The 16,064-nt window shown below is 36.0% G+C and overlaps 2 protein-coding genes and 1 long non-coding RNA gene across 4 annotated transcripts; all 3 read left to right on the top strand.

The window, feature by feature from the left end:
* Positions 1-1,139: 1,139 nt before the first annotated feature.
* LOC106777301 (probable protein phosphatase 2C 47) lies at positions 1,140-4,334 on the top strand. Its single transcript, XM_014664873.2, has 4 exons — positions 1,140-2,012; positions 2,631-2,825; positions 3,084-3,289; positions 3,410-4,334. The coding sequence occupies exons 1-4, from the start codon at positions 1,827-1,829 to the stop codon at positions 3,963-3,965; spliced, it is 1,143 nt and encodes a 380-aa protein (XP_014520359.1). The 5' UTR covers positions 1,140-1,826; the 3' UTR covers positions 3,966-4,334.
* Positions 4,335-4,994: 660 nt separating this feature from the next.
* On the top strand, positions 4,995-7,020 carry LOC106777033 (pentatricopeptide repeat-containing protein At2g17525, mitochondrial). Its single transcript, XM_014664533.2, has one exon. The coding sequence runs from the start codon at positions 4,995-4,997 to the stop codon at positions 6,861-6,863; it is 1,869 nt and encodes a 622-aa protein (XP_014520019.1). The 3' UTR covers positions 6,864-7,020.
* Positions 7,021-7,588: 568 nt separating this feature from the next.
* Positions 7,589-9,457, top strand: LOC111240550. Of its 2 annotated transcripts, XR_002665961.1 has the most exons (4): positions 7,589-7,980; positions 8,361-8,757; positions 8,905-9,047; positions 9,125-9,457. It is a non-coding gene; the product is annotated as an uncharacterized LOC111240550 (long non-coding RNA). The 2 variants fall into 2 exon arrangements; XR_002665960.1 differs by having other exon boundaries at positions 8,361-9,047.
* Positions 9,458-16,064: the final 6,607 nt, after the last annotated feature.

Here is a 16,064-nt window from a genome sequence, read left to right as displayed (position 1 = left end):
GTTAAGGTATTGGTGCGTGGGGCGTGTAATAATTATATAATGTACCATTAAAGTGATGCAAGAATGGTTCGGGACCAATGGATTTTAAAACTATACAAAATATATATTATTATCGCATGAATATTATATTATATTACTAAATAAGTATAAGAAAAAAGTGGTAATGAAAAGATATTTCTAGAATATTGCGTTGACTGTGGAGAGGACGGAGAGCAGTGTTTCATTCACAGTGGAATGTCGTGTCGTTCTCAACCAATAAAATGAAGTGAAAAGAAAAAAGAGAATAAGAGAATAAAACAAAAGTGATTAGATATAGTTTCTTCTCTTCTATGCTATTTTTGTTTCTATAATTTAATGAACTTTTATTATTGTTTAATTTTTTTTTCATAATTAATCTAATGATTCTTCAATACACCTTTTAAATCGAGCTAGAAAATCAAACTAGATTCAATAGTATATGATATCGTAAATTTAAATTTCAATGGCATATTAGTATAATGAAGTTTCTCTTTAGTATAATTTCAATGACACATGTTCACTCTATGCATGCATTAACTTCAGATCTATTTCACCCCTAAAATATTTAAAAGGATTTTTTATTTAGAAAATAACATAAATAATTAACTTAAACTTATATTAAAGCAATAAATATATTATTTAGTTTGACATGATAATCCAGTAGTGTTGTTTGAGTTTCTGATACATATGGTAATGTTCATCTTTACAAGGATGGATCTTCAATAAAAATAGGATTAGATGATGAGGCCACTTTTAAACTTATTTAATAAATATATATAAGTCTTCAAATTTATATCAATATTTATATTTGTATGTTTTTCAAAACAAATTCAAGATACAATAAAAATATATTTAAATGTTAACTTCATGTGTCACAAGTAACAATTTAGTTATAAAATAGATATATAACCATAGCTTCTTAGCTGAATAATTCCTTATATATCGATTTGATAAAAACCATCTTTGATTCTTAAAAATTTAAGTAAATTAATATTGATGATAAACTAATAAAGTCATTAATTACAAATATAATTATAATTATAATAGTTAAAAAATAAAACAAAATATTAAAAAAAAATGAATAAAGTAAATGATGTTGGAGGAGGAAAAAGGCCAAGCAATTATCTATCTAGAAGGGTATACACTAAATATTAAGGTAAGACAATGTGTTAACGTTGTTAGAAAGTTTTTGTTGGCGTGAATTTTGATAGGAAATTGTTAAAGAAAAATGCATAGAAGGATTGAGATTCATATGATATGAAATGATAATAGAAAATTGATGATAGATTGCAAGAGGTTGGAGTAGCACAAGGCCATGTATCCGGTCAACTGGTAACACAAATGGCAGCAGAAGAAGCCACATGTCACATCCTTTCAAGCGCTACAATGGCGACCGCAAAACTTGCATTTGCCAATCACTTTATATATACTCATCTCAACGGTTTCCCCTTCTCTCTCATTTCCATTTATAACTATATTGGTCTTCGTTTTTCTGCTCTTAATCTTCTCTCTTTGCCACCACCATTTCTTCCTTTCTCTGCACGCTACCCCTTCACTTGAGTTTTTCTTTTTTGCTTGGATCAAGTGTCTGCCACGTTTCCAATAGCTGTCTCTGGCTGTCTGATCTTCTGGGGTGGTTTAAAAATGGCTTCTTTCTCGTGTGTGGCGGTTGTTTGAATGGTTTTGGAGAAGCTTCTGGTATAAGGGATAAATAACATAAATAAATGAAAAATCAAATTTTTAAGCTTTTTGTTTGGTTGTGGTTGTGATTGATTGGTGGATCGTGATATGGGACAAGGACATGTTGCATGTGTGAGGCAGATACAATGAGTGGTGTTGGTGGTGGATGCCCCTGCCCCAGGGGTAACAGTGATGGTGCCATGGAGGATCTGAATGGGGATACGGTGGGGAATTTGAATCAGAATGCCGCGAAGCCTCCGAGGGATCATTCTGTTATGCGACATTTCAGCAGCTCTTCTTGGTCTGCAGAGCCGGTTAGTGTAATCAAATTGAAATTTCATTTTTCTGTTCTTGTTGGTTGGATATCATCAAGATTCAACACCTCTGCGGCATTTTGATGGCTTGACACAGTTTGGTTGAAAAAAAAACCAGGATTTAGGAAAGCTTGGAACATATTGGTTCCTATCGTTTATTGTTTTGATATTATACTAGGACTTGTTGGTATAGTAGTTGTATTATGACAAACTAGGCTTTTGGCGTGTTTGGTTCCACCTTTGAGATGTAGTTTTATGCGTTTATTGAGAAGCTAATAGCTATAAGTATCCCAGACATGTTTTTCCTATTTCTCAAACAGATTTCAAACGTGCATGTGGATCCGATTGAATCTGCAGAAATTGCAAAAGGGTTGATAAAATTTCTGGTGATTTATAAAACCTGCAATTCTTAGGATGTTTTTTCTTGAAAGTTAAAATGGCATTTAACTATTAAACTTTTGAGCAATTTGTTGACTCATGTCCTTGTTTTGATCAGTTTGTTTCGAGTGTAGTGAAAGCATAGAAAGAAAATGGATTGTTTATATGTTCAAGCTGCTGTTATACGTATATCTTGACGTTGTCCTGGCTAGTAATTATGCCCTATCTTCTTCTGTCTAGGAATCAAATATTAATATTATTGGACTTAAATCAAGCACAGAAAAAAAATCAGACTTTCCACTTGAAATTCGATCTGGAAGCTATTCCGATAAAGGACCAAAGCAGTACATGGAGGATGAATTCATATGCATTGATACTCTTAGTGAATGTGACGGTCTAGGAGCAAACCTTCCTTCTCCTGCAGCATTTTATGGGGTATGTTTATTGTGTTGAGTTAGATCGATCCTATTATTCACCTAATGAAGTGGTCAAATTCTCTTCATAAGTGGAGCAATCTATAAGATATGAATGAATTCCCCATCACTGATTAACCACAGTGACCTAAAAGATTTACAAATATTAATACATCATAGAGATTATTTATTCGACTACCATGTTTTGATTGGTATTCCAATCTGGTTGCCTTTTGCATGTCCCTTATATTAGGCATTGATGGGGATTGATGATATACAGGTATTTGATGGACATGGTGGCGTTGATGCAGCAGCATTCACGAGAAAGAACATCCTCAAGTTTATAGTTAAAGATGCTCATTTCCCATCTAGCATTAAGAAAGCAATTAAGAGTGCATTTGTGAAGGCTGATCTTGCTTTTAGAGATGCCAGTTCTCTTGACAACTCTTCAGGCACCACCGCTCTGATAGCCCTTATGTTGGGAAGGTAGGGACTGAGAACCATATGATTAGAACAAGGATTTGTAGACTCTGTTGGTACTTGCATATATGAATTTGAATGCATGCTGCTATTACGTGGTAATTCTACTAGTAATCTATTTTGCAGTTCCATGCTGATTGCCAATGCAGGAGATTCTCGTGCTGTGTTGGGCAAACGGGGCAGAGCAGTCGAACTTTCCAAAGACCATAAACCAAATTGCACTTCTGAAAGATTAAGAATTGAAAAACTTGGTGGAGTCATCTACGATGGATACCTCAACGGCCAACTATCAGTGGCTCGTGCTCTTGGAGATTGGCACATAAAAGGCAGCAAAGGTTCTAAGAGTCCTCTAAGCTCAGAGCCGGAGCTGGAGGAGATCATGCTGACCGAAGAAGATGAGTTTTTGATAATGGGCTGTGATGGATTGTGGGATGTGATGAGCAGCCAGTGTGCTGTGACAATGGTGAGGAGGGAGATGATGCAGCATAATGATCCTAACAAATGTGCAAAAGTACTTGTTACTGAGGCCCTCCAACGCAACACTTGTGACAACCTCACAGTTGTGATTGTGTGTTTCTCCAAAGATCCACCTCCTAAAATTGAAATTCCTAGATCATGTAGGAGGAGGAGTATTTCTGCTGAGGGCCTTGATCTTCTCAAGGGTGTTTTGAATGGTAGATGAATAAATGAAGTTGCTGATTTGTACAGATTATTGAGTAGGGTGTTCTTCAGTGGGGATTTTTCTGACTAACTGCTATCCCTGCTGCACTTGAACATTGTTGTTTGCTTAAATGTCAATAATAATGATTTGTATTTTCCGCCCTTAGTTTATCTTTTACAACATTTTCAAGTCATTGTAAATTTGTTAGGAACATTCACTGTGTTTTCTTATTGTTTTATACCTGTCTTTGCCTTTACACATATGCAAATTAAAGGAAAAACAGACAATCACTTATCAAGTTGAAAATGATTCTGTTAAAAAGACAAATGGACATAATACTTAGAAGGATTGATAGTGTTAAACAAGGGTGTTCGTGTGCACCATCATTGCTACAATCTTGTCAGGGATATTTTCTCCATCACTACTAATTCCCTGGAATCCGTGTTGTGCAATCACATTTTCATAATGGTCCAGCACCATAGAATTTTTCATGCTATTCCTATTTGGCTATTTCTTCTTCCTAAGCTCCGATAATATCAAAACACACTTTTGTTTTGGAATGATGAAGAAGAGGATATAGGTTGATACACTTGAAGTGCATGCATAAAAGTCTTCCAATTTTTCTCTGCATTGCTTTGTAAGCAAATCATTCAGCTGTCGTTTTCTTTTGTGAGAAAAAAGTGTCTTAAATGCAATCCTCAAGAAAACCATAAGCAGAAACATTCAAAAATAAACCTACAGTGGAGCAGACAACCTCTAAAAAATCAAAACTTAAGAGTGATTCGTCAAGAATCTAAATATAAGTTAAAAGGTGCAATAAAAATGAAAAAGTTAAGTAATATAAAAAAAATAAAGGAAAAAAATTAAGATTTTGTGTGAAAAATCCGGTGTCGGCTATTATATATAGGTATAGATTCTCAATAAGGATAGACAAAAAAGACTCATTTTTTTCTTTAACGGGAACACTTTTGCATTGAGTAGGGCGATTTGTTCAGCGGGAAAGATCATTGCTTGTAGCAAGATTTTTTACTCTTAACCTCGGTTGATGAAATGCATAAACTTTGGAAAGCATTGGCATATCGTGGATCCTCCTCAACCCCTTATCAAAGGCGTTTTCAGTTCCAAACTAGTTCATTTACATCTTCATATTCTTCTTCTGTACCAAGCGAGGAGCATGTTTCACAGCTGATACTGGACCAGAAATCTGCTACCCAAGCACTGGAATGCTTCAGATGGGCGTCCACCGTCCCCAACTTCGCCCATTCTCAATCCACATACCGCGCCTTGATTCACAAGCTCTGCACCTTCCGCCGTTTTGACACTGTCAAGCAACTGCTCGACGAAATGCCCCAATCACTCGGTGCACCACCCAATGATGCTATCTTTGTCACCATCATCCGCAGCCTCGGCCGAGCGCGGATGATTAGAACTGTAATCAAAGTGCTTGACTTGGCGTACAAGTTCCACGGCAGCCCCTCCCTCAAGATTTTCAATTCAATTTTGGATGTTCTTGTGAAGGAGGATATTGACATGGCTAGGGAGTTTTACAGGAAGAGCATGATGGCGAGTGGAGTTGAGGGGGATGATTACACTTTTGGGATTTTAATGAAAGGGCTGTGCCTCACTAATAGGATAGGTGAAGGTTTTAAGCTCTTGCAGCTTATTAAGTCCAGAGGGGTTACTCCAAACACTGTGGTTTACAACACTTTGCTGCATGCACTTTGTAGGAATGGGAAGGTTGGGAGGGCTAGGAGCTTGATGAGTGAGATGGAGGAGCCTAATGATGTTACATTTAATATTTTGATATCTGGGTACTGTAAGGAAGGGAATTCAGTTCAGTCTCTTGTCCTGCTGGAGAAGAGTTTTAGCCTGGGATTTGTGCCTGATGTAGTCACTGTTACTAAGGTGCTGGAAATTCTATGCAATGCTGGCCGGGCCACAGAGGCCGCTGACGTTTTAGAGAGAGTTGAGAGCATGGGAGGTTCGCTAGATGTTGTGGCTTACAACACCTTGATCAAGGGGTTTTGTGGAGTGGGGAAGGTGAAGGTTGGGCTTCATTTTTTGAAGCAGATGGAGAGCAAAGGCTGTCTTCCAAATGTGGATACCTATAATGCACTGATATCTAGCTTTTGTGAGTCTGGGATGTTGGATTTGGCTCTTGATCTTTTTAATGATATGAAAATAGATGGGATCCAATGGAACTTTGTTACATTTGACTCGGTAATTAGGGGTCTGTGCTCAGAAGGAAGAATTGAAGAAGGTTTTTCTATTTTAGAGCTAATGGAGGAAAGCAAAGAAGGCTCTAAAGGGCACATCAGTCCTTACAATAGCATAATATATGGCCTGTTTAAGAAAAATCGATTTGATGAGGCAGCTGAGTTTCTAACAAAGATGGAGAACAAATTCCCTAGAGCTGTTGACAGAAGCCTGAAGATTTTAGAGTACTGCAAGAAGGGGTCTATTGAGGATGCAAAGAGGGTATATGATCAGATGACTGATGAAGGTGGAATTCCAAGTATTTTAGTTTATAACTGCCTTGTTCATGGATTTTCCAAACAAGGTAGTGTCCGAGAGGCAGTTGAGCTGATGAATGAAATGATTGCTAACAACTGTTTTCCTATGCCATCTACATTCAATGCTGTCATCACAGAGTTTTGCAGACAGGGAAAAGTTGAGAATGCCTTGAAGTTGGTGGAAGACATCACCGCAAGAGGTTGTGCACCCAATACAGAAACATACAGTCCTCTGATTGATGTCTTATGTAGGAAAGGGGACCTTCAAAAAGCCATGCAGGTCTTTAGAGAAATGGTAGACAAGGGCATCCTTCCTGACCCTTTTATTTGGAATTCACTACTACACTGTCCAAATCAAGAAAGGAGTGTCAATAAGAATATATTCAACATAGATGACATACTCTAGTACTCAGGTGGATATTGCAAACTCTGTCCCAATCAATTTCTTACCTTCATACTCTTAATACTCCACACATAAGTATTCAGGAATTGTTTATTTGGTGGAAATCGGTTGACTTCCACCAATGGTTTTTAAATCTAACACCAAGTGTTTTGGTCGTTTACTCCGAGTTAATTGCTACAAACCTTATCTCAATGACTATGGGTGTACATACCTTCTTGAATTGCCTCACACGAAGCTCACCGTTTCTAGTTGTGAGGTGTAGACTAAATTTCTCTTGGTTATCCGTGTACTAATGAAATTCTGTATTTGTGTAAGTGCATTGTTAGCAAAAAACTTCACGTTTTCTTCTGGTTAAACGACAAAATTATGAATGGGTACACCGACACATGACCAGTTAGTTGGCAATGGGTAGGCTATTTGGTAGCTTGTCACTATCACAAACGAGGGATATCTGAGTTTTTTATTTGATCTTCATCTTTAAGATTTACATCAAATGAATTATTTTCACTCCTGTACAAAATTTAGACGGCTGCTAGAAAGATGAAAGAAAGAGAAACAAAGTTGTGGTGTCCTTTCTCTGATGGGGACCAACAAAAAAAGCTTTGGCCTTTAGTGAATAAATAAAATAGTATAATGATGAAAATAAGTTCCCTTATAAATATCTGTGTTCACAGTAGGATATCCATATTATATAGCTAGCAAATGCCTACCAGACAAGGGGATATTTCTAAATTAAAAATGTTAATAAAAAAGATAAGAAGAACAGCAAATGTCTTTTCACTAATCGGTTTCTTGGAAATAATAGAAACATATAAAAGATTGGATAAGAGTAATCGGATTTTATTGGAAGGAAAAGAAAGAAAAGTAGAACCCATATGTAAGATAGGCATACCACTATCATTATCTAATTTCACTGTTTCATCACTTGTGTAAGTTGCCTTTGATGCTAAATTGTAACGATATGAGGTGAGAAGCATCACTACCAGGCTACCACAAGGGATCCTTAACAGTGGAAGGAGTGTCCAACAGAGAAGGTCTGTCGGTATTTTCTGGACATGGGCATTGAGAGCGATTAGCAGAAACAGTAGTCGAATTATCCTATTCAAAAATGTGTCTGCAAGTAAGAGCTGTGTGACCAAACTTGTTGCATATCTGACGTTGAATTTGCGAATTGGACCGAGAGGAAGATGGTGGCAAAGAAGAACGATTTGAATTCTTGGAACCAAAATATTTGGAGTTTCTATTCTGACCTTGATTCTTGAAAAAATAAAACACTGTTATTTTTGTTAAACGAACTAGAAAACTTGTTTCTTGAATTGTTTGCTAAAGATGAAGGAGCAGAAGTCAGATTAACACTTAGACTGAAAAATATTTCATTAATTTAGATTAGATTGAAAAATTGATCAAAGTTAAAGTCCAATAAGATCATTTGTTATTATTAGATGCTAAGAATACACCTAATTATTTTAGTTAAGTCTAACGTTGTGTTTGTTTGTTCAGAATTTCTGTTTACACAGTTTTGCGAGTGATGATTTAAGAAACCACTCGTGTTCGGATAAGAGGATTTGTGAAGAAAGCTAAAGACAGATTTGCAGAGATTTACGGGATGACATCGTTTTTCATCATCCGTAACTTTGAGAAGATTTGGAGGGATTGTGACTGAAATGTCACATGTACCCTCACTGTATTGCACATTTCCCTGCATGTACATACAACATCCATTCTGAAAAGCACAGAACCGATTCCTTCCAGTAACCATAATTTATTCCCATCTTAACATAAATGTAAAAATGGTATTGCTACAATAGTGGTTTGAAGAGGAAGAATGAAGCACACCATGATGTATTCAGTTACAGAAGATGATTATTCGATTACCCTTCAACAAGGAAAATAGAAGGTTGGTGTATTCGGTTCCAAGAATGCGTATTCGGTTCCTTTTCGTGATGCTGCATATTTGGTTCCCCTTCCACAATGCATCAGTATATTCGGTTCCAGAGCGACGTGTGTTTAGTTCCAGTTTCAGCCATGTTTATTCTATTCCCAGGTCGTGCATTACAATCGCAAGTTTAGTTCCATGTTGCCTGCGCAAGCTTGGAGCTTCAAAATCGTTGCAAGGTTGGACCATGCCATGACCATGACCGTGACGAAGGTGGAGGATGCATCACTGTCCAGGCACCGCGTGATGAAGTTGAGGATGTACTAGAATCGTTGAAGCACCATGAGTACATGCAGCAGCCTAACCATTTGGTTTTTTTGTGTTGCAGGTGAAAGAGTTCTGAAGGTAGTCGAGGTAAGTGAAGGTGTTGGAGTTAGGTGAAGCTTCGTCGAACTAGGTGAAGGTGTTGTCAAACTTGTACAGCTCACGATAGACCTTTGTCATGCACTTGTGAAGGTAGAGATTTTTATGATGAATTGAAGATGATTTACTCACATTGAAATATTAAAAAAAAGTATATGAGTGGATTCGTAATCTGAGATGATGAGTCATTTGAATAGGGATGGTGAACAACTACGTGCTGTTCTGCATGGCATTTGGGTGCAGTCCTTTTGGATGTATATAGATTGAGTAATAATACCATGACACACTTTTACATTCATTTGACACATAGTACAAGGGTAAAATAGTTTAAAAAGTATAAAGTTTTGTAGTTTTTTAAGAAAGAAGAGAGTAAAAAGTAAGTAAAGGTAGTGTCAAATGAATGTAAAATATTTAGGTGTGTCAAAAAATCATTTCTCATATAGATTTGAAGATCTTGAACAGCAAGTGGACAAAGAATATTTCAAAAAATGTTGTTCAAAACCCACATGGAATGGGAACACATGTACATATATGTAAGAAGTTGTAATTGAATCTCCACATATGTCCTAAACATACACGCCATATTGAAAAATCAAAAATAATAAACATAACAAATAATATAATAAATAATACAAAGTATCTAGATTAGTTATTATAAAAAATATGATTAAAGAAATAAAATGTATAATAACTAATTACATGATTTTATTTTTACTTAATTAAATATCCTAATAATAGCAATAATTAAATATCACATAATTATTTATTTTACTTAAATACAATTTTATTTTAGGTTTAAATCCTTTTTTGTTTCTGAGTTAAGTGATGATGTTTAGTTTAGTCCCCTCTCTTAAAAATGTAAATCTTTGGTCCCTATGATGTGCAAAATGTATCAAATCAGTCTTATCCGTTAACGGTGTAAGAACGACATTAAATGTCCTTATGATGTGGCAAATAAGTTATCCAACGTGGCAAAAGGATATTTTATAGAAAAGATATATATATATATATATATATATATATATATATATATATATATATATATATATATATATATATATATATATATATATGAAAATACCCTTTGATTAGAATAAAATGTATATATTGGTGATGGTCGTGCTTGCCCTAAGATATTCATGTGGAAGGAAGGACCTTAGCTGAAGGAGCTGAGGTGAAGGACGTAAGCTGAGGTGGGATGCCCTAAGTTCTTCGTTGTAAGACAATGCTTGTGTTCTTGGCTATTTCCTTCGTTTGAGGTGGGTGCCCTAAGGTAAGGAAGTTGTTCTTTGTTTTGTGAAGTGTGTACCCTAACTTCAGGATCTGTTGTTGGGTCTTCTCTGTTTGGGGTTCTTTTTGGGGATTGGGGTTGTTTTGTTGGTATGGACGAAGCATTATTGCATCTTTCCGAGAGGCAATGTCAATAAATCAATGTTCCTCTTGCTCATGGGGGAGCTCTCATGGTTCTTCATCATCAAGAGGAATGGTTGGCAGCCAAATATGCTATTGTGGAGAGCTTGTTGTATTGAGAATGGCAAAAACTGCTAAGAACTAGGGCAAGCATTTTTGGGGTTGCCCTAATTACAAGGTTTGTTTCCTTGGTTGTGTTTTTTGTTTGGGATATAATTGTTTGGTTTTTTCGTGACATGTTCTTGGTTGGATGTTTTGAACAACAGAGTCGTTATGAAGAAGTGCGAGAATATAATTTCTTCAAATGGCGCATTGAAGATAATGGAGATAAAGGAATACTACAATTGGATGGCAAAGGAGAAAGATTATTAATTTGGAAAAATCACTTTTGGTTTGTCAGAAAAGGGAGAAGGTCTTAATATCCATGTTATGTATGATGGGGTTGATTATCATCATCCTTGTATGTCTTTTGTTTTAATTTTGTTGAAGTGGTGTATCAGTCACATTTTATGGAAGAACTTGGTTATATTATAATGAATGAGATTGAGGTTGTAATCAGATTGTTGGTGTAATGACATTGTACTTAATGAAGAAGTTGGTTATATTATAATGTTTATTACTTTAAGTTGGTTATATTATAATGTTTCTTACTTTAAGTGTTTGTTATATTGATGAAATCAGAATGTGCTTCCATAAACTTGTAAACCAAAATTAAAGTAATGAAGTTAATATGGATATGACAGTAGAATATAAAGGTCAAAGTAATATAAATATGATATTCAAGGTCAAAGTACAAAGAGCAATCTAAAGTGTTGTTGTTGTTAAGAAACAACCAAGAGCAATCTAAAGAGACAACCCAAAACAGTATTTCAAGTCAAACAAAATACATCAAATATCATCCAAAATGAAATTGTTGGTAAGAGCAAAATACATGACAGCTACATATACAAACTACAAAGTAGAACAATCTAAAGTGTTGTTGTTGTTTGATCTGCCTGGGTTTGTTCAGTAATCTGACTTCCTTGAGTAGGGTGTAATGTAGCTTCATGGTGTGGTGTAGGTTCCTGGTCTGGTACAGGTTGCTAGTTTGGTGTATGTTTCTGGTCCGGTACAGGTTACTGGTGTGGTGTAGTTTCCTGGTGTGGTGTACCTTCTTGGGGTTGTTGTTGAGTTGATTGAGGGCAGTTAGGTCTTCTATGCCCTAGTTGTCTCCATATGGAACATCTCTTAGGGATTCCTTTTTGTCCAATTTGTGTATCATCCTTCCTTTGCTCCCAACTATCAAGTTTTCTTTTCTTTCGTGGTCTACTTGACAAGACCCTTTTTGGTGGAGGCAGAATATCAGGAGTTGAATTCCTTTGCCATAGATGAGGACCATTCAGAGGGAAAATGATTGGATTGTATGTTTCTTCATACGTGCAGGTTCTAAATCAAAGTGGTATGTATTCTTCAGGATTGATGTTTAAAAACCTCATGGTTGTGAGTGCATGACAACAAGGGATTCCTGTTATTGTCCACTTTCTACAGCTACATTCTTTTTTTTCAACATCAACCACAAACTTCTCAGCAATGATGGATGTATGGTTGATCTAAAATATTTGCATCCCTGACCAACTGCCAAATGGTAAACAGTGAATGTTAAGAACAAGACTTAATTAACAACAAATCACAATTTTTCATACCTAGGCATCCAGTATTTTGTCTTCTCTAACTCCTTCTGTAGTCTGTTTTGAATTTTGGGGCAAATGATACCTTCAAATCTACTTATCTTCTCTCTATTGGATGCCCACCTGTTCATCAAGTACATACGAATCTCTTCCAACATTGTTATGATTGGTTTTCCCCGTGCATCTAAGATCACACTGTTAAAACCTTTAGATATATTGTTGACAAGTGTGTCGTAAGCAGGTCTTCCTGTAAACCAGGATCTAGACCAAAATCTGCAAAAATATAAAGTTAAAGATTTGGTTAAAGTTAAAGAGCATTTAATATTAAAGATTTGAATACTTGCCTTGGTGGAATTTGTATCAAGTATTTAAATGCGTCTTGATTAACTTCCTTGATTTGTCTCATTACTAACTCTCATGCTTTAGGGGTTGCTGATGCTGCAGCCTTCCATAGTAATTGTCTCAGGTTTATGCCAGCAAAGTTTTTCCTAAAATTTGAATAAATGTGCCTCACACAGTAACGTTGGTCCACATCAGGCAATAGCCTTTGTAAAGTTGGCAGAAGTCCCTATTCAAACAAACTATGAGCATTAAATTTCCTTACTTTCTATGGTGAACAAAGTAATGAATAAAAGGGTTTCCTATTACTTACTTTTTGTTGATCTGACATAAATGTACACCTTGAACAAAATCCCCCACCTCCAAGATCCTCAATTAAAAATTCCAAAAAAAAGTCCATTATTCCTTATTCTCTACTTCAACAACAACATATGCTAACGGACACATCTGGTCATTAGCATATCTTCCTACAATAGTTAAAAGCTCACCTTTTAAGAAACAACCATCCAAATGTATAATTGGTCTACATGATACAAAGTTTTCCTTACATGCTTTTAAACACACATTAAATTCTCTTGAATATGGTTTTATCCTAGTTTGGTTCTACATTAATTTTAACTGTTGAGCCAGGGTTTGCCCGCAATAACTCGTGTGCATAATCATAGAGTCTTTCATATTGTTGTTCGAAGCTACCATCAATGTTGGCGGATGCCATTGCTTTTGCTCTACTTGTTGTAGCCCTAGACACTCCAATATTATATTTCTTACAGAATTTGTTGTGCAGATTTTTCATTTTCATATCAGGATTTGCTTTCATGCTCTTCTCCAACCTCCCACTTAACCATTTAGAGGTAACTAGACCAATTTTGAATTCTCTAGTACATGTATGCTTGTCCACAATCTTCCTTAACTTCTATGTACGTTGGGTACTCCTATATCCACAATAAGGGTACCAGGGACATTTCCCTTGTGAGCCATAACATTTCACGCAAATTCTTCTCTTATCATTCTTACAAATCTTCAACTTTCTACCATTATGTACTCCATAACTTCTAATTGCATCGATGAAATCTTTCTTTTCAGGGAAATATGTACCAAGTTGCCATCTATATTTTTTCATACTTGTGGGCTCTTTGAAGGTTGCAAAATCTCCATATTTGGTTGTTTCAACATCTGAGTCATCACTTAAATATATATATTATCACAGCTATCAGATTCCCACTGACTATCAGATAATCTCCTTGTCTGTACATGCTTCTTTCGAGTAGTACATTCCCTTGTTGTTCCCCCTAGCCAGTCCTTTTCCTCTTCTTGGGGTTGTGCATCTCCATGCACACTTACATCTACCAAATCATCTTCATCAGATGCATTCCAACTACTACCATCAACCTCATCCTGACCATCCCCCACTCCACCAACTTCAGAAACCTAATCAAGTTCAGCATGTTCCTCACCAGCTTCATGAACATCAACATCACATTCTTCAGCATGTTGACCAACCTGAACTTCAACATGTTGACCACCCTCAACTTCAACATGTTCTCCAACTTCAACTTCAGCATGTTCACCAACCTAAACTTGAGCATGTTCACCAACCTCAACTTCAACATGTTCTCCTACTTCATCAACCTCACTTCACCATCTCCAACTTCACGAACCTCAACTTCAGCATGTTCACAAACTTCAGGAACATGTCCTACACCCTCACCAAGTTCTTCCTCACCAACTTCATCAACCTCATGTTGACCTTCTCCAACTTCATCAACCTCAACTTCACCATGTTCACAAACTTCAGGAACATCTGCTACAGCCTCAGGAAGTTCTTCTTCACCCTCCTCAATATCACCTACCTCAAGTTCACCTCCTTGAACTTCACCTACCTCAACTTCACCTCCTTGAACTCCACCTACCTCAACTTCACCTACCTTGGGTTGACTATGATATTCCAACATATGAATATAATTAGGTTAGGACACCATGTGAACCACAAACAAATGAGCTTGACCATTCAATATAGCAATGTTCACCACATGACATGCACCTTTGTCATCACTTAACAATTCCAACCTATCTTCTAATACAGAGCCACCCAGGGAATACCACAACTCCTTAACATTTCTATAACCCATCTCCTTTAGTATGGTCATTATTTCAAAAACACTTCATCTGTCTGGGTCAATGATCAAGGTACTAGTTTCACCTCCATGATATCTAAATGACCCAACATTCAGAAACTTACCCCCATGGTGAAACACCACCTCGATATCACAGTTGGACATTTGGTTTAATGTTCAACTATAAAATGCCTATATAAAAGTAACTGTCAGACTAAATTCTAAACATGCCACATTACCACCCACTATTACACGTGTAGTTACATATACTTAATCACAAGCAATAAGTGTTTGACGTACAACTATTACACGTGCAGTGATGCTTAAATAAATATGCATGAACCACACAAAAAACAATCAAACATAGAATAACCAATTTCATATTCAATTGGGGGACCAAAGACATACAAACAGTGTGCCCGATGTCATCAATCAACATAAAGAACGAGACCACAACAAAGGCAACAAAACACAGTAAGGGACCACAACACAACACACTAAGGGGACAACAAGACAACATACTTCCATGGGGGACCCCAACAACATAAAATAAGTCATCAAAAACGCACCTTTCACCTTTTCGATTCGAAGGAAGTCAACACTGACAAACCGTATATGCTCCCCTACCACAAACACTAACAAACCCTGCTCCTTTGGACACCAATCTCCTTCGAAGAAACCAAGCTTTGTCTCACAGAACGAACACAACGAAGCACTTCCCCAACCCTCGAAAAATAAAATCCCCAATTTAACTCTGCCCTAATTTTTCCCCAACTTACTTTAACCCCATTTAAAAAAATAATCAATTTATTTTACACGTACTACATTCTCTACCTGCCACATCAACTCATTTTAGGCCAAGTAAATGACACGTCAACGATTCTTGGACATCTGACATGCACAGTCACTTAAACGTTAACTTTTTTTAACACCATTAACGGATAGGACTGATTTGATACATTTTGCACATCATAGGGACCAAAGGTTTACATTTTTAAAAGGGGAGACTAAACTGAATATCATCACTTAACTTAGGGACCAAAAAAGGATTTAAACCTTTATTTTATTTTCAAAATTAATTTTTATTTTTCTCTATTATAAAAAAAATTATTTCAATTTACTAAATAGCTAAACTTATTAAAAAAATTATTTCAATTTATTAAATTACAATTTTTAAAATTTTTAAAATTAATTTTTATTTTTTCTCTTTATAAACATTTTTACATTTAAATATAATATTAACAATTATCATTTTATATTACTTTAATAACTAAGGGCATTTTGGTAATCTTTAATTTCTACCAATTAAGCAAATTTTTTAAATCTGTCACATTAATCAAATCCTACACTAATTTTCACAAACTTTACTTCCAAA

The sequence above is a fragment of the Vigna radiata genome, chromosome 11 (assembly GCF_000741045.1).
Source record: "Vigna radiata var. radiata cultivar VC1973A chromosome 11, Vradiata_ver6, whole genome shotgun sequence".
NCBI classification, from domain to species: Eukaryota; Viridiplantae; Streptophyta; class Magnoliopsida; order Fabales; family Fabaceae; genus Vigna; species Vigna radiata.
This window is presented reverse-complemented; position numbering and strand designations above follow the sequence as displayed.

Bases quoted from the DNA above. Each gene is read 5' to 3' on its own strand.
- LOC106777301 (XM_014664873.2), top strand. From the start codon at position 1,827: ATGTGTGAGGCAGATACAATGAGTGGTGTTGGTGGTGGATGCCCCTGC. The intron at 2,013-2,630 runs GTTAGTGTAATC...TCTTCTGTCTAG, and splicing joins CTTCTTGGTCTGCAGAGCCG to GAATCAAATATTAATATTAT. The intron at 2,826-3,083 runs GTATGTTTATTG...GATGATATACAG, and splicing joins CTCCTGCAGCATTTTATGGG to GTATTTGATGGACATGGTGG.
- LOC106777033 (XM_014664533.2), top strand. From the start codon at position 4,995: ATGCATAAACTTTGGAAAGCATTGGCATATCGTGGATCCTCCTCAACC.